At 38.7% G+C, this 23,612-nt stretch overlaps 1 protein-coding gene across 2 annotated transcripts; it reads right to left on the reverse strand.

Annotated features, from left to right (window-relative positions):
• Positions 1-476: 476 nt before the first annotated feature.
• ACTR2 (actin related protein 2) lies at positions 477-23,552 on the reverse strand. Of its 2 annotated transcripts, XM_066546341.1 has the most exons (10): positions 23,409-23,552; positions 17,726-17,836; positions 14,906-14,920; positions 12,594-12,809; positions 8,935-9,007; positions 6,946-7,082; positions 6,013-6,162; positions 5,168-5,313; positions 4,636-4,768; positions 477-3,506 (listed from the first exon to the last, which is right to left on the reverse strand). In XM_066546341.1, the coding sequence occupies exons 1-10, from the start codon at positions 23,454-23,456 to the stop codon at positions 3,336-3,338; spliced, it is 1,200 nt and encodes a 399-aa protein (XP_066402438.1). In that variant the 5' UTR covers positions 23,457-23,552; the 3' UTR covers positions 477-3,335. The 2 variants fall into 2 exon arrangements, with proteins under 2 accessions (XP_066402438.1, XP_066402439.1); XM_066546342.1 differs by lacking the exon at positions 14,906-14,920.
• Between the last annotated feature and the right edge of the window lie 60 nt (positions 23,553-23,612).

Consider the following 23,612-nt stretch of genomic DNA (forward strand, 5'->3'; position numbering starts at 1 on the left):
ATAAATGCACCGTGAGTGGTGGACCAGTCACTAATCCACCCAAGTCCTTCTAAACACAAAACGTCAACCCCACATGCACTTTTTCTATCCGTTAAAATCAAGGATGCAGGTGAAATAACACATGAAGCCATAATGCCAAGGAGACTTCCTAAACAGGGCATCATTATATGGCTTCTGAGCTTAGCCAAGGATGCTGAGGTCAATACAAATTGAGGGCCCTTCCCACTTTGCAGTATGGAGGTTGAACTAGAAAAGGATTCCTGTCCAAGGATAAGGATTCTTCTTCTTTTAAAGAAAAGGATGGAGGGAGTGGAGTATTGGCTAAAGGATGGAGTATGACAGCAATCAGTAGACAATGTGTTATTTTGTCAGATTTCCTCAGCAAAAGCAGCTCATGATGGTTTTGTGATTGAAGTTAAGTTAGAGAAAAACTGACAGAACTGTGATTTCCCAAAGGAAACAAAGCAAACATAATCTACTTTGAAAAAAATCTGATTTTATTTTTGTATTGAAAAGACCTGTCAATTTAAATAGATGTTTATTTCCATTCATGGTCTCAACCAGTGTTGTGTGTTAACATTATTCAGAACTGTATAAAAAGCCATCTGTGTTACATTGGTTAACATCCTAGAACACTGGGGGAGGGTTTGAAGCAGCTTAACATTAAAAATAGGATGTTCTCAAAAAACTTACAACTGATGCGGCATCTTCTATTCTAATTTTAAAGGAGCTAAAGCATTTTGCAAATACAATTCAAGTTATTTGGTCTTCAAAAAATCTTTAAAACCAGATTGCTTTCATAGCAGTATTGAAGCTGTCAGCTGAGAGAACACACACACAACACTCTTGTGTGTGCAAACACATACATGGAGAACCACACTGAGCACAACTGGAACACCCCATTCAGTATTTGGATTACAAATGTGTTCCTCTGAATCCATGATCACAGTTAATTTAAAATGCTAGTTTTTTTAATATATACATGGTTTCCATGGAAACCCAAGATTCTGCACAATCAACTGACATTTATTACTCATGGTGCTGTGAAGTTCTCTAGTGAAGGGGCCAAATTCCAAAACCTTTACTCAAACATGCACATACCTCACTGAAGCCAGTGGTCAGGGGAGAAGATGGTTTAGAAAAGGGGTTGCAGGGTCAAGATCTAGATTTGAAAAACCACATGACAGATTGTCATTTAAAAAAAGTTTTTAAGTCATTCTTTGGTTTATTTCCATGATTCCCAACACTGTCTGAAAAGCCCAGAGACAGTCACATGAGAAATCATAGCTCTAAAGCAAGCCCACACCATTTTTAAGTCTTGTGTATTAAATGTTTAGAAGACTACAGGAATTCAGAGTACCCCTTACATTCATGTCCCCAAAAATCTAGTAACTGCTTAAGTGCATGCACTGAGGCACGACCGGCATGCCTGTAAATTCGTATTGTTCAAGTTAAGAGTAAATATAGCTGCAAAAAACCCCACCCACCTATAATTAAATGGTCATTACTAGCAATGCTATAGTGACTGTCTTGTTATTAAAGAAATGCAGACATGGTTTCTGCCCCTTTGGCTCGCTCAGCCAATGGAAGCTGTCTGCTCAATTTAGAAAGGAAGCACATTTTAGGAGTCCAAGGGAGTTTAATATTTCCATGTTTCTGGGGTCAATTATTAATGTAAAGATGTAGACAAATGGCAAGTATATGAAAGCATCTCTCATACATTCCAAGGTTTGGAAGTCAAGAGCAGATCTTGACTTCCTTATCCTTAAATGTTATGGTAGGCTTCGAAAACCAGTAAGAAGTAATATATTTCTATGGAAAGCAAAGTAGAACTAAGTCTAGCTAGCATTTGTATGCAAGCAGTTTTTGCTATGCTTAATGTAAGGCAGATTTTATTGCAACAATAGTTACCAGTCTGCTATAGGAAAAAAACACAGGCAACTATACTCAAAGAAGGTGGCTGATAATTACTAGTGACAACTTCTATTTTTTAGAACAACTCAGCTTTAATGTACTTTCTGGAAACAGCACTTTCATCACTGGTTTTCACTTCCTTCCCCATCCCATGTTAAGTATCAAAAATCAAGACTGGATAAAATGAATTGTGGCTATTTACCAACCAACATCTTCTATTCCAATATTATTCTTAACTGGAACAAATGTAAGTCATTCTTTATAACCTACTGCCACTGGTTGTTTATAAATATCTAATTGCTGCTATAAACATTGGTCATTGAAATATTCATTTGCAGTAACTACTTGGCACTAGGTTAATATACTTGTAAAGTTTAATGGAAGTGCTTCTGATGTACATACAAGCACTTAAAACATCAGACTTTTTAAAACTTAGTTCTGGGGCTTTAAATATTTATAGTTACAGTTTTCACAAGCATTTCTGAAAGTATTAAATCTGTTCAATAAGTTCAGAAGCTCCTGTCTCAGCATATCTAAGTTTCTTCAACAATTACAGAATAGCTAATTTAACATTCTTGCCTCCTATGCTGAGACAACATGATACCGAAATTTAGTTATAAAAAGAGGCATTTTTGGTCAGGCTGACCCCCCCATCTGTCCCTTAACAAAAAGAAACACAGCTCAAACCTGTCTCCTCTCTCCAGAAAAAAAGACACCTAAGGCCACAAATGTACACTTGCCAGAACATCAGGTGTTTCTCCATTTGTGGCAACTGTACATTCCCACTTAGAGAAATACAGTTTGAAGGCCCCACCACCACCTTGAAGGATGAACCATCTCAGAAGTCTGTTTAGGCAGCAGTGCATATGAAACCACATTACATCAAAACAGTGTGTTAAAGTCATTCCAGCTACTTCAACTAGTTTTTAAACAATGTTTAATCAAAATTCCTAGTTGCAGGAAAGAAAAAAACCCCAAACTTAATGTAGAGAGAGGCATAAAGATGCAAAGATAACCACCACAATGATCCAATAGCAAAAACTCATGTTTAAAGGTTTTCTTATGCTAAAAAAGGCACACAACCCTTTGTGAACTAGAGACAAAAGCTAGCAGGACTACAGCAATAAACCCAGAAGAAAAAGCCTACCAGAATTACCCAATTGCCTACTGGGAGGGAACAATGAAGTAGACAGGCTGCTCTTGCTCCGTTTTGTTTGCAGGGAAGTGGTCAAATTTAATAGTCAAATTTAGCCACATTAAGAAACATTTAACAAAAGCTACCCCAAGAAACCAGAACAAAACCTGACGTTTGGGTCAAAAGGCCACAGACAGGCCCTTCCATAGCATGTAGCTGAGTGAGTTCAGAGATTGGCAATGAAAGAAAAAAGCTTTAGACATGTGATGGGAACAAGCTTTGGGATTTATCGAACAGTCACACCAAGCTTCTCCAGCACACGCACTCCCTTTTCTTGGTATTCTTGTCGGGTCATCCAGAAGTTGTCTTTGTCTTTCATGATGTCTGCTAGAACAGCACCCCCCAGAAACACCATGTGCTTCCGACGAGGGGGATCTTCAATTCGGATCTTAAATTTCTGAGAAGAAAAGAAATCATTACTAGGATTCTTGAAACAAAGCCTTGCAAAATAAAATTGGGCTTTCCACCACAACAATGAAGTGGAAATTGTCTAGTGAGAAAAACGCAACTAAAAAACTGAAATGTTAGCACAGGGCACTCTGTGAGCTTTCAGCTTGCACAGCTGAAGTAAAATAATGACTCTGCATTGCAAATTACACAAGCTACTGCCCAAAAATTGTACTTTCAGTATATCAACAAAAAACCCAGGATTCAGAATACCGACAGAAAATTAGAGACCAAATTTCTGCATTTCAGGAACACTATTAAAAGTGAAATAATTCGTAATCTTTGATGACTGAAATTATCAGAAGCAACCAGATCATCAAATCACAAATATTTTAGAATTATACCAATTTACACAATCTAAACCAGCTTAACTAATTAATATTCCCTTAATTTCTTCAGTGCTAAAGCTCTAACTTCAAGAGCTACAAAGAGAGTACAAAGCTATGACTGAAATACTGTCTCAGATGTAAAACATTCTGTTCAATTGAGTCATTCCATAGAAGACCTTCAGGGAACACTGTATTAAGAACCAGTGAAGTTCAATTCAGTTCACCATTAGAAACTCCACTCAAAGGAATTTTCAGTACAACACACTGTTACCTCTGTAACAAGCGTAACTGTTGCCTGCTTATCACAGTAACAAATGGAAAAAGGAAACTTACTCCACCTGAAAGTGTGTTAGAGCTCTAGCCTCTCTCACTTTTGAGTATTTCACTTGTAACATGAACCAAAATTTTCACAGACTAAAAAAAAATTTTTTTTTTACTCAATGACAACTTGAAGGCACAGAAACTCCTTAGCTTTGTTTAACCAACACTACAATATGTGTCCTGGTATTTCTCAGCCTATTTTACCCAAGACTTCGGGAATTACCGGCTACTAGCCGGGTCTAGAAGGTAACTTTATTGCAAGTATGTACAAAGCAAAGGCATGCGTGTGAGGAAGGAGGGGCAGCGATTTCGCAAGCTGCGGGGAGGGCCACCCGCAGCCTCCGTCATTTCTGGCCCCCTGGTTCCCTCTAGCGGGGGATTCAGGGAAGCCTCTGCGTCCCACGGCTGCAGCAGCCACCCCATACTCACCGAGAGCTTCTCCACGTCTCCTTTCAGAACTCGTTCCAGGTAGAGCTGTTTCAGCTCCCGCTCCAGTCGTGAAGGCAACCCAGGGTACATGGTGGACCCTCCAGACAGCACAATGTGCTTGTAGAATTCAGACCTGACCCAAAAAATACAGTTTTTGTAGTGTTGTACATTTTACTCTGTACCTGTAAAGGTACCTGTAGGTACCTGTACAGACAGGGGAGTAAATACAAATCTAAAAACCAGTCACTACGCAAAGACAGACTGCACAATTTCAGCAGACTTGCTCATGCTTTTCCAGAAAGCAGAAATAAAAACCAAAAAGTGCTTTCAAGATTTTATCTTTGCTCATTCTCACTGAAATAGTTTCCAGACAACTGGTTAAGCTCCAGGAGCTTAGCCTGAGCCCCATTCCCAGCACACACCCTTCTCCCAGGAGCACACATTAGTGTCTAAAGCAAAAGATGTTACTCTGAAGACAGCTCCTGTGTCACCCCTACACCCAGACAAAGGATTCTAAATGTTCTGCTCGTACCTGGTATCAATGTCAGCAGCCTGGATGGTGTTGAACAGCAACTCAGCCACACCAACCCCTTCGACATTGATTAAGTGGGGCTGGAAGAGAGCCTCTGGTGCCTCAAACCGTTCTCCACCAACTTTGATAATCCTGCCATCTGGGAGCTAGGGAAGAAACAACACCATTGAAAAGACTACTTTTAGCCACTTGAATGCTAAAAAAAAAAAACAAGAGGAAATGACCTACATTGCTCCCAAATGTTTTAACACAGGAAATTGTTGATAATTGTCAGCACTGCAAGAAGTCATTCAGTAGTACTGAAAGAATATACAAATTCTTTAATCACTCTGCAATTCACTTGGAGACATCAGGGACCAGATACATCAATACTGAGCTACCAAGTATTTCCTTGCCATACCAACTCCTAGTATCAATTTTAAAAATTATCTTACAGCAAGAATAATCCTTTTCTGCACATTTTTCCAACTGTGATCACAAAGTTTCCACTAAGAGCAAGTTCACCTTTCCTGAGACCAGGTATCAGTCTCATGTCTCAGTGCTGCATGGATGAAGCTGAAACAATTTCATATGCTAGAATAAGTCCACTTTCTCTACAAATTCCTGTACTATCATATTAAAACTTCAAAGACCTACAATGACAAAAGTGAGTACAAAGATTTACAGAAAATCTGAAGCCTATAGAAAAAAGCCTATAGAAGACTTTCCCAGAACCAGTTAATTTGATTCTACAGGCTGAGAGGTGAGCTACTGCCAAGAAAAATTGTGAAGGAATGAAAGCTAAATGCTACCTGAATTTAAACCTAGGAAGTTTAGGACAAGGAGAGCTGTCTTGAGACACTCACCGTGTAGGATTCAACTAGAACTGTGGTCTCTAGTGCCAGCTTCTGCTCCTGTTCAATGTTGTATCCCACATAACACAACTTCTCCTTGATCATGCGAACCGTCTCAAAATCAGCAGAATGGTTGAAAGCATAACCTCGCAGCAAGAGGAGCTGGAGGGAGCACAGCAGGTTAGCAGGAAATGAGAGGAACTGTCTAGATCTCTCAGTAGAGGGGTAGTACATTTAGACACATATCTCTGTTCACCTCCCTTTTTTAGTGGCAAATTTGGGTATTAAGAGAAATCCGTCCCAGTGTATCCATTATCCCCAGAAAAACAGCAGCATTACTCCAAATGGGAAATTTTCTTCATTACAATTTTCAGCATAACAAGAACAAAGACAAATTAAAAAAACCCAAAATAATTCTTGTCTTTAGAACTTCACTTCAGAACATTCCTGTATTCCAGGTTAACCATAAGATTTGTCAATCTAAGATGTTGCTTATATTTAAAACTCCCAAACAAATGAATTGTCTATCAAACATGTTCTCTTATTTAATTATCAGGGAAGAATCACTATACTATTTTCCATATTGCAAGGAACTCTTTCTGAAAACAGATGAGTAGAGCGGAGAGAATACAATTTATCTTCCACTTTAGGTGAGAAAGCCAACTTTTGGGCTTTTCCTTCCCAAATATGGAATAAATTCCCTTCCTACAAGATTGCCACTAAGAAAATTGATGTCTCTGAATAACACCAATATCATCACTTTGATTTAGATGAGGAAACACAGTAAGAATAGACTGAAGTAACACAGAGAATACGAGAGTTCTTAATGTAATCAACATAAATAATTAAGGGAAAATACAAAGTGGTTTCTTGCTGTCAAGGGATTTTGACTTGAACCACAGATACCATCACCTCAACCTTAAACCCTCTTCCCTCCCAGCTTACCTTAATGAGGTACCTAGTGATATCCCTCCCAGCGATATCTAACCGTCTCGTGAGGTGAGGGAGGGAGAAACCTTCATAAACTGGGCAAATGTGAGTCACACCATCTCCAGAGTCCACAACAACACCAGTCAACAAACCTAAAAGAATGGGGGGAAGCACAATTTTACTGCACTTTCATAAATAGAGCAGAACAGCAGCAAGTTTAAGATATGTTTTTCACTGTAAACTAATACAACCTTTCTTCCCTCAGTCATCAGTAGATATTAAACTTCAGGTTTTCATAGTAACAAATGCTTTCATACATTTTTTTAAAAAATTATTACTTTTACCTAGATGCTTAGAACTCTATCACTCACAATTCTATGTGGCATTTTAACATCTTTAAATTACATTCTAATTAAAGGAAGTATCTACGCTCATTAAATGCTTATTGGGGCACAAATTCCACCACAGATTCAGTTGTGTAGTCTTATAATAATTTCTGAAATATTAAGAAATTTAGAGATATTCAAGCCACAAGTTTACCTTGTTAAATTCTTAGGACTTGTTGATTTTTACTGGTATACAAAAAACCAAATACTTTCATAAGGTAGAAAATATTTGGACTATACAGCACATGCCTAATATTTCTTCACACAAGTGGCATTAGGCTGAATGAGATCCACTTTCTTAGACTAAAAAAATCAACTCTCACGAAAAAAAGTTTACCACAAAATATTAAACTCTAAGCTATACAAAGCAGATATCATGAACTTGTAGAAACAGAAGTTTCTATACTTAGGGGGCAAAAATCAATGATGAAAGTTGATCAGAAAACAGTTTTATAGTTTCTCACAAGCTACCTAAAGCAAGAAACCATATTTTAAGGACAGACCTTAGAAGTGTGGTGCACTGAAATGAGGCACATCTCTTTAGCCACTACTTTAATTTTTGAAGTAATATAAATAAAGTAAGGTGTTTTAAAGAACTTTTAAAAAAAATTTCCAAAAGCAAATGTTTGATTTATGTGCCCCTTGATTTTTACATCTTAGAAGGTCTTCAGCTTTGTTTTAGATGATGGTATGTAGCAACACTGCAGACTGCTCAAAGTTGTCTCACATTCTGTTATTCACAAAGTAATTGAGCACTACACAGTAAGGTAAATGTAAAATTACAGCAGAATTTAAGACTGTAGATGTCAGTTACTTAAATATTTGTAAGGAATCAAATCAAAGAAAACCCAAGGGGAAAAAAGGTAATAACACAGATGGCAGCAAATAAAATTAATATTCAGGTTTGCAAAAGTGGTTTTGGTTCAAGTAATTATATTGACTTGCATGGCAGAGTCACCCTTCCAGTACCCCACTGCTTTTGGTCCTGCACAGAGACACTACAGGGACACGTTAATGGACATGGATATTTGTGTCCTGCTATGTGACAGCTCAACACACCAAGTCACCAACAGACAGATTCAAGGAGTCATGGTATTAGAACTGATGTGCTTGAGTAACTTCATAGAATCCTAGATGGACTGAAGTTGATGGTAGAATTTCCATTTAATTCAGTCAATCCATAATTTTCTGCTCAGGCTAAGGATCATTTCAATTTAGTTTATCTATAGCAAAAGACTCAACTTTTTATTCCCCCCCCCGAAAATAGTGTAAAAGTCACATGATCACCTTCTTGAAATTACTCTCGTACTCATGGTAAAAAGTTGTTCCTTTTTCAGAAAATTCAAATTAAGCCATTAAGACTTGACACCAAAGGTAAAATAATTACACCCTGAAAGAGTAAGAGTTTTGAGGAACTGGGTTTTTGCATTTATCCATGAAAATAACACCAACAGTGGTACCTAACAATAGTTCCTCACAACAAAAAGCAAGCTGTCAGTCAGAGCCGAGCTTCCTTAGAGAACAGCATGGAACTAAGCCCAAGACACAGTGATGCCATGTTAGTACTTTGGCTCAGCAACACTGGAAACTAAAGAAATTTTAGGTTAATTTTGCCTACCTTGAGCATACAGAGTAAGAACAGCCTGGATGGCTACATACACCCCAGAAAACTGGTACGTCTCAAACATAACCTGTAAGATGAAGGCAAAAATCAGCTTCCAAAACAGGCCAAATACCTCAAAGAAATTTCACTGGTGTTTGAAAACTGTATTTCTAGAATTTTGCATTTTTACTAATCAAAAACACTTCCCAAGAATTTTCATCACACAAGATTCCACAGGAACATTAGAAACCTATGTGCTTTGGGACAGTAAGAAGTACATTCAGTTCTGTATCTTACCTGTTCACACCAGACAAGCCAGGTGAAATATTACACATCCATTAAGCAACAAAAGCAAACAAAAGAAACCCACACATCAATTTTTGCAGCTTTACACAAATTTTTACTTTTCCAAAGTGCTTAATGAGTGGGAGGCAGTACTTGTAGACCAGCCAAGCAGTTCATTACTAAAGCGTGACCAGGGAATAAAATGTTTGTTTAAGATATATGCCTTAAAACAAAGTTCAGACATTTTTCATTCTTCATATTAAGCCATAGACTTTATACAACTGCACACTATGTCAAATAAAGACCAGACTCCTTCATATCTTAATCTACAATGAGCCCAGTATCACAGGTAGCAACTGCTCTCTGCATCTGGACCACTTTCTTCCATTCTTTAAAGGGCAACCAATTACAAACTTTTAAATTTAGTGTAAAATCCACTACAGAGAGAAGACTAGGGGTTTGCAGATTTCATATTGAAACAGGAAACGTAACTCCTTGTCTTGTAAACTAGGTTTCCCTAATCACTGAACTAGTTTCACTTAAGAAGCAGAACAAGATTAAAGGATGTAGAGTTTATAGGATCTTGTCTTCTTCCTAAACACAAGAAAAGGCCAAGTAAACAAATCATGCTGTACAGCAGTTTTCCCCTCAATAAGCTTTACCAGGAAAAATGGATGAACTCTGATTATTCCAACAAATACAGCTTTGCTTTTGCTACCCTGCAGCCTTCAGAACCCTTCTGCAACTTCTAGGATTAGAAACTGATTGAATCCTAAGTGCTCCCACAGTTCAAGTAAAAGATATCTAAATATTTTTGAAGAAAAAAGCTGATGCCTGACAATTTTAGAATTCTGAACTATTTAAAGAACCTCCTCCGTTAGAACAGTGTGAAAAGGAACAGAAAGGGAACAGCTGAAAGGGCAGCAACTCAAAATAGAACCCCTTTGAGTAGTCATTGTTTAAACCCAACACTATTCCAATGAATACTTTCAAACAACCTGAATGCTTATTAAATCAAAAAATAATGTAAGAAAAATCTAAACTATCACCTTCCTACAACAAAATCAATATTCAAATGGCACTAGTTACTGCCTTCACATGTACCAAACCCTAAAGGCTTCTACAAAACCTTTTATAACCTTTGGGAGTGTTGTCATTCTTTCAAGAAAAAAAGAAATGGATTCTCCTCTGCAGTACTTTATTTGACATGGAAAATGCCTTGACACAGGGCATTTATGTTAACAAATCTTGAGATATAAATACTGAACAATATGTTTCCCTGAAAAGATTCTTCTTCACATAACAGCAGATTTTTCATTACCTACAAAGTGATGTTCTAACTGGGTACAGAAAGAATTAAAAACTGGGAAAAAATGTAAGAAATCCTAGGTTGATTTAGATGGAAGCAACTGCTTGAGCATCTCTGCAGCTTCTTGATTTGCCACTACAGTCTGGCTGCTTCTGAGGGTGTTACACAATGAGAGTGCAGCAGATGAAGACAAACAGTAAACACTCCATTAAGCTGAGGAGCAACCTGGGTCTTTTACGTGCTATGAAAGGAAAAGCACTTTTTAAATATATATTTTACAATATAGCTGACATGTGAACACTTGCTGCCTTACTATTGCACGTGGGCCTGACAAAGTGATGGAATGAGGAGAGAGAATTACTGGAAACAGACTGAAGGACAGCATATATAATTATCTATCATCTTTATATGGTCCAGATGACTAAGCTTTTCTTCTAAAACACTATGCACTGTATCCCAAAATGCAGAGACATTATTATATTTACGGCAGGCTTTAGGAAGTATCTTCATTCAGTCCTCTGCCTCATACTGGGCTCACCTCCCTGGAAAGGAGGAGGCTACATCTAAAATGGAAAGAGTATAAATTGCAGTTAAACTAAATATTCTAAGTTCTCATAACCTTGTGTTCCATTACAAACATTAGTAGAAACAATGAGCTTCTGTGTAACTCAAATTTAAATTTACAAAAATAGATTCTAGTTCTCACTAATCTTCTGCATTATGATCTTTCAATGTTATTCTTGCATCTTGCAAGGTTAAGTATCTATGGTCTCTGGGGTAGTGTTAAAAAGGCAAATGGAGCAATGCAAATATTCCATCACAATTCAGAGGCCGTACTAGACTCCTGGATTTTTGGTATAAAATTATTTGGCACATGAATAACTAAAATCTATCCTTTTGTATTTACCAGGAAAACAGAACAAGAACACTATTGTTGACAACTAAAAAGCAAAGAAGCCTGGGCAGGAAATAGAGCCATTCCAGCTACATGGAGGCCACCCAGAATAACCTGCTCTGCCTATATACCACAGCTGGCTGATATACAGTGCATGATATTACTAGTGTTGCATTACCTGATACTTAGGTCATAGGACCTTAATGTCCACAATTGCTAAAAAAAAAATGCTGAATTTAGATTGCACAGTCTGATTTATTTTTCACTTAAGTTTTCCCAATTTTGCTAGACTTCATTTGCTCCCTGGTCACTGAAAGAAAGGATTAGTGCAAATGTATTCACTGCCAAGTTGCAGAAAGCACTACCGTAGCTGTGACATCAAACGGATTTCAAAGAAAGGTGCTGATAAATGTAAATTCTTAACAGACTAAGGAATGATTTTGGGAAATATATATACACAAGTTTTGATATTCAAACTTATATGAATTGAAAATACCTATGATGCTTATGAGAAAAAAATTCAACAAAACAGAAAACTAAACATTCTGTTCTCATCAAACATTATTGCTCTTCAAACCTTAGTCTTCGTCACAGGTAGGGGACCTAAACAATATATATCTGACAACCTACATTGAATACAAGGTTCAGCTGGAGCTTAGATCACCCAGGGAAGCACTCTGAGATTAAGGATGCAAGAACCAGGCTTTCCTTCTTAGAAGGTTTTCATTGATAATCCCTTGCACTAATTAAAGATTAGTGCATTGGCTGTCATCACACCTTCGTCTCAACCACCTCCAACAACACTGCTCCATCTGGTAAGCATCATCTAGCTCCAATCTCCTCTGCATTACTGGCTTATACAAGTCCAAGTCATTTAAAGTAATTAACGTTCATCCAACAGCTAGTAATCAACATATCCTGGGTATGTGAAGACAGACATGTATTTCCAATTCTGTGTTTTAATGCTGCTATTAATGCTTGAGACAAGAAGCCTGCTTACAGCTTGTGAATGAGATCAGCTGGTTTGAATTTAAGCACAGTAGCATTCATGCCTATGGCTGAGAACGGGTTTTGGTTAGAGAACAGAACTGCTTTGCATCAGACAGTCACTGTGTGTGGCTGGAACAAGGAATCTCTTAGCAGTGCTCCAATGACTGTGTATCAGCTCCTACTAGACACACATACCTCCACAATCTTCTCCCTATTTTTAGTCGGATTCATGGGAGGCTCTGTGAGTAGTATTTTACAATTTTTTGTGTCAATATTAAGTTTTTCTGGTCCAAACGTGTAATCCCAAAGGTGCTTCATATCATCCCAGTTTCGAACTATGCCATTCTCCATCGGATAATTCACTTCCAGCATTGATCTTAACTCACTGGCTTCATCACCAACCATCAGATCCTGTAAGATTTTAATACAAAAACATGTCAGTGTTTACAAAACACCAAACTCCTCATGAATGACAGTGAACTGCTTCAGCCTGTGTCCAATGTGTTCTTAAACAATGCCCACATTTTTGAATCACTTGCAGGTACTTAGGAGAGAAGTAGAATATATTTCATGTAATATTTAAATTTGGCTCTTACCCATCCCACAGCTTTTCCAAAATAAATATTATTAATTTGATTGTTTTCAATTAACTTTAAGAAACCAATAAACCTTGTTAGAGCTAGAGACTACAAATCCTTTTTAAGTACAGGTGTTTCTCCACTGACACCTTCAAAATTATTTTACTAAATACTCATTTCTAAGAGCCGAGATGCAAAACAGCACATAAGGGTAGTAGGTGGGATTGGCAGAATATTTTTCCATGCATGTTGCAAATTTCTGTGCACAATACCAAAAAAGGAATAATGAGTGGTGAATAAGCATACCGAACAGGAGCAAAAGCAAATAAGAGATTATAAATTCCACACCAGACATTAAAAGAAACAATGGTTTACATATTGCCTGTGTCAATAGGGTGTGAAGAGACACATCTGAATATAAAATATAACCTCATCTGTTCCTTGCCAGAAGTCCCAAGCCAGAAACCCCAGTAATGCATTCTTGCACAAACACAACCAACTAATGCAATTTGTATAGTCATTTCACACTGATTAAGCAATCTGTTTATTAACGTTAGTTATGCAAACATTGCACATTCAAATTAGTAGCATCACATCTTCTCCTTTCCCACATATTTCCCACAGGAAGTATGCACAGTAACATCTTATCTTTGCTCCTCATTATATCCCATACTTTTCTAAAGAAGCCTGAACTGACTCACTTGTACTTAGGCTGTAAAAACATATTTCTAGGTACCATTAGTTCTGTGCCCATAATAATATTAATTGGGAAAAAAAAAAAAAAGAAAAGCCAGCTATTTCATCTAAACATATGCCACAACAGTTTGCAGTTGCTGTGGCACAGTGGAAGTGAGGGTTATACTATTCAATGCCAGGGGAAAAAAAAAGATGCACAAGAAAAAATCTGGCATGTGGTTTATAATTCCTATTTTAGAAGCAGTTGCTGTTGACTATATAAAAAGGAAGTGAATTGAAAATAGTTTAAGTGAAACCATTCCTCTTTCATCCCCTCTCCCTGACAAGGTGTTTTATTTGTTTTCCCTTGCACAGCAGATCACACTTCAGCTCTTGACTGTACAGAAGACAAAAGTCAAGACTCCAACACTTTCAATCCAAAGCACTCTGGTGAAACCATACTATGAGAACTCCACCATGTAGCCACATTACTCATGAGAATTTAAGACAACACAAACTCCACCAGTTAGAAGAATCAGAAATCAGAAGCCTTTTTTCTGCATTGCTCTTTGAGGCTCCAAGCTGCCCAAGAGGACACAGCCCAGGAAAAGCCGCTATTCAAAGGTGCAAAGCGAAAGTTGCACAAAACTTTCACATCCTTTTAAAACAAAGCTAAAGGGCAGAACAATTGTTCTCTCTTGAGAACATCAGCACTAGCACACTAACAAACACATACAGTTGGCAGTTGAAGAGGAAGAAGGACAACACAACCAAATTTGCAGAGAGGAATCAGTCCTGTGGCATTCAATATTTCCACCACTTCAGTACTCAGTAATATCTGCCTAACTGAAATCTGAACATTTCTTCAAACTCTTTCTTATATTAAATTTCTTATATTTATAAGAAATTTAGGTTTATAAGAAGGTTTCTATATATTTATAAGAAAAAAGTTTCTTATATTAAATGAGCAATTTCTACTGTTAAAGACACTGAGTTCATGTTGATCTTTCAATGTTATTCTTGCATCTTGCAAAACTGCACATTATGTAGCATTTAAAAGCAATACATAAAATATTCTCATTAATTAGTTGCCAGTAAACCAAAGCAATGAACAATGTCCAAAATAAGTATGTATTCAAATGTAAAATGTAAGACAAGACAAAACAATGAATAGCATTTAAAAAATAACATAACAGCTACTAGGTCTCATCAAGCAAAAATGGTAAACAAAAAGCACAGGGGCACCTCACTTACCATCATTTTGTTATTCTACTTCAACAGGTCAAGAAAGGTGAAGAAAAGGTAGAAGCAAGAAAGTCAGAAAAGGCCTAAATGAAATTCTCAAATTATTTTAAGTACATAGTAGAATTAGGCTGAAAAGAGATGCATGTACAGCAGGAAATGATCTGAGTTAGTTTAGTTAGGGCCAAACTAACATTATCAGGACATCGGATTAAATTGTCTCTTTAAAGGAAGCTATTGCTACATGTCAGTGGCAAGTCATGTTTAGGCTTCCTAGATTGCAAGCAAGATCAGTGTATCTGCCTATCTCTCATAAATAGGATTCTGTGTATAAATATTCTGTAACAGTGGAGTTTTACGCTGGGCTAGGTGTATATCTGAACTAGACAAGACTCTGCACAGGACAATTGACTAGCTCTGACAATTGCTAAATTTAATTTTAAAAATCCACTTAATATATTCAAGAACTGAAAACTACTCCTTAGTACTGACTTATTAATACCCCCCAAACCTGCTGCAGACTAGTAAGTCAGGAAAAGCCAAGAGCAATATCTATGCTTCTGGATTTAGCTGCAATTTTAAGCAAAATAATCCCAGTAATGAATGAATTCCTGAGTAGGAAAAAAATGCTGCTAGATGAAATGAGAATCCATAAGGAAAATGTGGTCAAAGCAACTTGAAACTGGTAACTCAATAGATGATAACCACTGTTTTGATCAGCTTCCAGGCTCCTTTCACAGCGTTTCTGAATTCCACAGGAGTGTAGTTTTCTTCAATAGTTTTGAAAAGTTAAACTGAAAATCTTCTTGTCAGCTTCCCTTACTCAGTTTTAAACTTATACCGGAAGAACTCACAGTGTATGCATGGAATTAAATTTTGGCATAAAACTCATCTGCTAAAATACATCTTTTAAGGAAATCTGCAAGATTCTCATGAAGAAAAACAGCACTCACACTTATCAAGTCTTTCTACTGTGTTATCCTACTGGGATACCCAAAGTGCCTGTGGCAGAGATTTCTCCCCTTGATACACTGCCTCCTTAAGAAAGGGTTACAAGCTGTTAGGCAAATCATATAAAACTACGAGAAACAATCTAGACACAGTTTATACTCTTTGAAATACACCCACATGATCCGTGCTCAAGCAGAAGACCAGCAATGCATGCAAAATGATTGTTTACAGGTTCTTTTGCTGATCTCATAGCAATTACCAACTTCGACATCCTATCATTTCAATGCACCACTGTTGTCAGATAATCAGAGGATACCAAAACTGATGGGGCAGGCTGTATTGAATCAGCTAGAAAGAAAACATGACTTCAACAGTGAGATTTCATGCAAGAAAATTCTGGGGGGAGTTTAGACTCATAAATCACTGCATAATTTCATAAAACTTTAGCAGGACCTCCTTTAAGGAGACTCCTCACATTAAGTTCAAGAAGACACCCAAGAAATACCTCTCCCCAAATCTTACTAGAGAAAGGATTACGTTTTCTGTCTCCTTACAAAAAAATCCTCTTTACTGTGAAAGGGAAAGATCTCTATCCTCTAAAACAAACTGTCCTAGCTGATACAAGGTAAAGCACTATTGAGATAGTAACGAGACAAACCCACAATCACATTTTGGGAAGCTCTAGCATCTTTCAGCCTTTTGACTTCCTTCTATGGCCTTCTGCTGATACTACAACCATTTCACAGGCAGAAGCAGAAATCCAGCAACTCAAGTTCTCCTTGTCAACGACAGGGTTCTGAAAATAAGGAACAAGACTGGAATGATTTTTTTTTCCTCTTCCTAAACTGCTGCTCAGAACGAATAAGGAAGGGAAAATTGAAATCCCGTATATGTGTGGTCCTACCTAACCTTCACTGGCCTAAGTGGGCACTTCTACAGTTCTGCATTACCCCTGCTTCTCCCTCACTCTCCAACTGGAGCTTGCATCATGGTCTAGTAAGGCAGTCATTACTTTACCTGACCAAGAAATCCCTCTTTTTCAGCTGGATCAGCTCACTAAAGCAGCTCACAACATGCTTGCACAAGCAGCATGACCAGCACAAGGTGAGAATTCTGTGTCTAAAAGCAAGAAGGGAGGATGTGACCACAGCAGGGCCAAGACATTAACCAAAGCCTATATAGCAGAAGCAACTAATAACATTTGAAGTGTTACTCTCTAATTACAAAATAAGTGAAAAATTATAGCTCCCTGGACTTCAGAAAATGACTTCTCCAACAGTGGTTCTCCCCCCATGCCTTGGAATAATGCCCCAAGACAAAGCAGCCTGAACAGAGCCTCTCTGTCTCTAACTGGTGTGGAGCACCTACGTCCATCAACAGCAAAAGGAAAACGAAAACCATAGAAACAATGAAACGCAAACACAGCCAAGGTTAAACATCTCATACAAGATCACAGATGATCAACTCTGAGTAGAAAGCAAACCATACAGAAAAACCTGGAAGCTCCAGCAGTTCTTCAGCACTGTCTCAAAATCCCACATGATAGCTTGGTGACAGTCAGTCACTTCTGTCTGATTTCTGCCTTCTGATCTTGACACCATTTGCATTATTGGCATTTGAAGCCCCTTTTTGCCCAGAATCACTCAAGCCCTACCTGCTGCCTCCTCAGGTGCACTATCTGAAGGCCTCCAATGCTTTAGAGCACCCTCTTCTTAACTTTGTAGTTTGTGACAGGCTAAAATCCGATACAGAAATGAATCAAGAGATACTGAAACAGCATAAAAGGGAGTTAAGGAAGAAACATTTCCAAACATTACACAAGTCAAAAGCTGCCCTAAATATTTTTATCTGTCAGAAAGAAATAACAATAAAAAAATTTACCTTGATTTCAATGTTTCCTACTTTAGCAGTTGATCTTATAATGGGTCTGCCAACCAAAGCTGGAAAAATGTGCTCAGGAAAATTCGAGCCTGCATAGCCACATTTCACAAACTGAAAAGGAAGAAATAATTTTATTAGAATATAATATTATTTTTGTTTACTAATAGAAACCTGGTTTGGGGTAAAAAATTAAAAGTCCAATTTAAGAGCATGTACTCCACTGGAAACCAAATTAATTTATACTTTCAAATCAATTTTACACATTTTAGATGATGCATAGATTTTTAAAACTGAGTAAAAGTATTTTCCAGGATGTTTTCTGAATCAAGACTATCAGATTTTTGAGAAACCGTTTAAAATGAATAGGTACATTGCAAGGTGTAAAAGAGTCCAGTGTCTGAATTTGGATTTCCTGCCACTCTATTAAAAAAGTCCTCTAGCAACCTGAAATCTGTAATTTTGTAATGGATCACCTTATAATGAGTACCCAATGAAATCTAATTAAATCACCTCTCCAATTAGAACACATGGTAGCATAATGAATTACACACCAGAAAAAGCCCCAAAAGCTTGTTGAATTCAAGTTTTATACTCTTGTAAAAAGTGCTCAAATGTGAACTAGCAATTCAGACAGATTTCTCAAATTTTTGTAATTTTGAAGCTTTCCTTTAAGGATAAAGTCTTCTGCAAGCACTTCTAAAACCAACAGCACAACCAAAACCTCAGATGATGGCAGTTCACACCAAACAGGATGAAAAGAGTGTTTATTACCCAAATATATACAAAATGAAGCTTTATATCACTGGGTTCCAAGACAGTATACACACTAAGAAAACAATGACAATTTACTGAACAATAAAAAAATATATAGTCGCTAGAGGAAGTTCAGTTGTAAAATGTGAACTTTAAATGTGCCAGCAAGTTCATAGGGATCAGCAAGTTGTGCTCTTCAGCTCTCCTATTTTGATAGGGTACTTTCATGTATCATACCCTACTGATCTGCCTGCAGCTTATACAGAGAAGACTCCTCTTTTACTCTGATGCACGGTTTGCATACCAGGCTATATTAACACGCCAGAACAAAAACATTTTCATCTGCAAAATCACCCAAGCACTGAGGTGCAGCAGCAGTAACCCAGCACCCCGGGATCCCCTGGGTTGGAGGAACCCTCGGGAACTGTGTCATCCAACGCTGGGCTCAAACCAGTCACCACTGAATTCTGAGCAGCTTGCTCAGAGCTTGTACCAGCTGGCTGCTGGGAATCTTTAAGAACAGGCAATTGACAGACTCCATGGGACCCTGTCCCAAAATGTAATTATCTACTGCAGGTTGTATTAAAAGCCATCTGCTAAAATTTTCCAAATATTCGCTGAGTTTTCTGAAGCAAGGTCTGAAGACTGCCACTGGAACAATTATCCCAGCAAAGAGTACAGCTAATTGCAGCTGAGAGGAATTCTGTCATTACACTAACGGTAACATGAAAAGTCACTTGTGCTGCTGCTCGTAATTATTCACCTTACTGCAGTAAAAAAGGGCACCTGTTGTGGAAAGAAATTTAGGGAGTTGGTTACAGACAAAACCAATAGATATTTTAATTAAAGCTAGGGTAATAGAGGGGAGAAAAATTTTGGGTTTTTTGACCCTAGTTTCTTTCACTCCTTCAGTGCTTGCCCTCCAAAGGCAGAGCTGTTTGGAATACCTGAAGAATGACACTGTGTACACAACTCATTTCACTCATTCTACTTCAAACCCAGAATACTCTGAAAAGGCAAGTATTTATCAATTTTTTTGGTTATACTAAGGCCAAACCTGCCTAGGAGTTGCATAGATTTAATCTGTGCATTCAAGAATGCAGTGCTGCTATGAGAAAGCAAAGAGCAGCCACAAGCACTTCTGGATCACATACCTGAATACACCAGTATATCAGAAGTAACAGGATAAGAAATATCTAAATAAATCTTTAAAACTTAAACTCCTGGAACACCCCCTCAAGAAGCTCCACTACTCAAATTTTTAAACCCCCTGTACTTATATAGCAACCCTGATGCGTGCAAGCAAAACAACTACTGCACAAAAATCAGCACCTCTATTGGGCAACCTTTAAAACACCTCTCAGAATCACATACAACTATACTGACCTAAAAACTGCTGACCTACAAAACCACAAAAATTCTTACTATTTGATATGAATAGTAACTTCCAGCCTCTTTTTGCATTAAGATCTTGATGCATCTTCCCAGGAAATTAACAAATTCTAGGTTTTAAAAGCAGACTGTCATTTCTCCAACCAGCCTAAAACACAATCAAAACCAGATTTAATGGATGCAAACTACAATGAGTGAGAATAAGCTTGGACATTGACAGTCTGTTTCCCACCTCTTTCTGGCCAGAACAGAGAGCCTTAAAAATTACATTTTACAAAGTTTGATAGACTCTGCCACAGACAGAAAGGACAGAATTTTAACTTGCTTTCAAATTTGAAATTTCCCCTTCCAGTCTACATAAAAATTTAGGGAAGATAAGAACAAGTGAGCCTTCTTTGTCAGCTTCCCCATCAATGGGGACATCCCCACTGTAGTATTCTCCCTGACACTATCCTGAATATTCAGCTGGTTCAGTTGGTTTGTGATCACCTAACATTGCCTATCATGGCTGAAAAAACAGGCTCAGTAAAACCATCAACAGGAAAATGCACAGACCTGCACAATAACAGACTTTGGACTCTTAGATTTTTTTTGAAGTGGTACAGGAAATGTAAGTTATTCCTCCCTCCTGTCCCTTACAGAAAATCCTTCAAAATCTTCAAGTAAATGTTATGAACTGCAGTAATCTGGAACAGCTTCTCTTTTCTAAGGCCCAACATTAAACACTCACTGTTCTGCCACTCTCAGTTTGAAACTCTCTAATTTAAGTACAGTGCACTTGTTTCTCTTCCACCTCTTGCCACGCACACCCCTCAAACCAATTATTGAACAATTTCAGTACAATGCTCATGTTTCCAACAATAACACAAGCACTCCATAAATCTACCCATTTCTGCAAGAACTTCATCATCGTCTGTTTTTGCGCACATTTGCTATACATTCAGAATGTTCTAAGAACAGCTATTTAGCCTGTGCAAGACCATGTATGTAACAATTTTTACCATATATAGTTTCTTCTCCATTTCACTGTGGTTTATACCGAGTCTTTCACTTCCTACTGAGTCATCAAACACTAAGAACTTGCATGTATAAGTGTTCTTTCAAACTAAAAGAATGAGGAAGCTTACAAACAAGTCACGTGACTGGTTTTAAAATGAATACTAATATTCTTATCACAACTCTGTGCTTGATCCTTTCCACTGATACAACTCTCAAACAAAAACCCTAAATACAGTTACAGCAATTTTACAGGCCAATCAGTAACTTTCTGTTTGGCCTCTAACAATAAGAATCCACCTCTAACACTCCAGACCTTTGAGGTGCCATTGCCTGCCTCCCACACCACATGTTGCAAGAACTTCCTTCGAGTCACTCACCTCTTCCTCAAAGATAGGTTGCTGCCTATCATCAGAAGTCCTACTGCAGCCTAACAAGAACAGTAAATTTCAAAGACAAGCCTAATGTTAAAAATTCACCTGATTTTTCCAAAGATATTCTCCATTTTTTATCTATAAGTTTTCTGACACCCGGAAAGAGATTTAATTTCAATCATGCTTTTAAGTGTGAGATATTAGAAATAACTCTAAAATAAGACATCTCTTGTCACATAGGCAAAATATTATTACCAAAATACTGGTTTGACAATATAGAACTACTTGATATCTCAACATGTAATTGAGACTCAAAAGTTTTACTGAATGGAACTTTTGTCCAGCTTTGTTATCCCAATCCTCATTCAATTACCCCAAATCAATGTGAACATTTTGAGTTGATGGATTTCACAATTACTTCTGACACCCTGCTCTCCTACCCAAGGAGCTCTGTGGCTTCAAGACACACGTTGTTCTGCCCAAGGCTGAGACAACCCAAAGCCACACAAGCTGAAGTGACACAAGCCCCTCCTCTTGCACCATGAAGGCACCTTCCACTCTTGTGGTTATTCATATCCTGCTGGTCCAACTCACCGAGGGAAAAACTCTATGGATCCAAGATGTCTCTGGAATTGACAGCACACACAGATACCCAGGTTGTAAAGAAATGTGTGTGGCACACCCAGGTTGGGAAATCAGGTTGGAAAAATTGCTTTTACCCCCTGTGTCACACCTGAGACCAGCCAAGGCACAACATTGCTGTCACCACCAATACACTACACATTTTACATCTCAGTCATTATTGCCATATAAAAGACCACACCAATGGATGAAGCTCTGATTTTATTTTTTTTTTAATTTGGGCCTCTCAATAGGAATATTAAAGAATAATTAAAAAAAAAAAACCTTAAACAACAAAAAACCCCCTCAAACTAAAAACAAACAAACCATAAAGCAGCTTTCATATCCCTTCGTAACAAGAAAATGCTATCTCTTCTTCTTTCCTTTTACTAAATGATAGTGCAAAAAGCACCCAAAGGCTCTGAACTCTAACCCTATTAAAGATAATTTTTCTATATGGGGGTTAACAAAGACATCAAAACTGTCAAATCCCTGAACTGTCAAATATAATGTTCTTCTTCCTGAACTATTCTAACAATTTCAGATACTAATTGAAAAACCCTCTAATTTAGGATGCTAAATCTCTAATAAAATAATCCTTTGTCTCAACTATTCTTTCCTAGGCTTATTAAAAAATATATTTATCGCAAGTATCCATATATAAAAAAACCCTTGTTTTTTTTGCCATTCAAGAGATCTTAATGCACCACCAGTTAAGGTAACTCTCCACATAATATTGCTTTACTAGGGGAAACCCTAGACCGCTAAAAAAAATTACCAAGGGGAAATATCCCCCGATAGCATCTGATCTCTTCCTGCTTTAGAATGGTATCTTTTTCACTTCCTGCCAAGGTGCCTCACAGACTGACAAAAGGATGGATTTCCAGCGGGTGCCTGCACGCTTACGGAGGCCAGAAAAGGTGGAAAGAATGGGAAGAAAACCTTTCATTTAAAGAACGCCAATTTGGAGGTACGTGGCAGATTAGAGAGGTATTAAGGAAAGGACGATGCTCTATTTTGAACATCAGTTGCCAAAAAGAAAAAATCAAACAAAAAACCCCCACCAAAGCCTCCAAACATTTCTCTAAGCGAATAATCCTGCAGACACAGGACACATCCTAATTGCTCAATGCAGAATGCGCTCATTCAGAATTTTTAAAAATCGATATTTTCGTCTAAACGCGCGTTGCTGCATGGAGACCCGCTCAGGTCACGTAGAGAAATCGGGATATTGACGGTAGAATGAGAACGCGGAGGGGCCGGGGGCGGGCAGAGCAGCCCCAGCCCCGCAGAGCGCCGGCGGTGCCCGCGGTTCGAGAGCACGGGGACACCCGGCCGAGGGCCGCCCCCCCCGCCCATTCATTCCGCGGGCCCGCCAGAGCGCCGGGATGGCGGCCGGGCCCGGCGGCGGCGGCAGGGCCGGGCGGGCGCGGCCCGCGGGCGGTGCCGGCAGGAAGCCGGGCCGGGTCCGGGGGGAGCCACCCGGCTTCCCCTTCCCCTCCGCCCCGGCAGCAGGGCGGGTCCCGGCGCCGCCCGCAGAGACTCACCCCGGTGCCGTTGTCGCACACGACCACCTTCCTGCCCAGCGTGTCCATCGCTGCGACACCGACACGGCTCCGCACTGGGACCGACACCGACCGCGCCACCGACACCGCCCCGACCTCCGCCGGGCCCCCCGAGCGCGCCGCCCGCCCCGCGCGCACGCCGGAAGCCGTCAGCGCGCCACCGCCCCGCCCGCCGCCGGCCCCGCC

This window comes from Molothrus aeneus, chromosome 3, assembly GCF_037042795.1.
Source record: "Molothrus aeneus isolate 106 chromosome 3, BPBGC_Maene_1.0, whole genome shotgun sequence".
In the NCBI taxonomy this organism is placed as follows: domain Eukaryota; kingdom Metazoa; phylum Chordata; class Aves; order Passeriformes; family Icteridae; genus Molothrus; species Molothrus aeneus.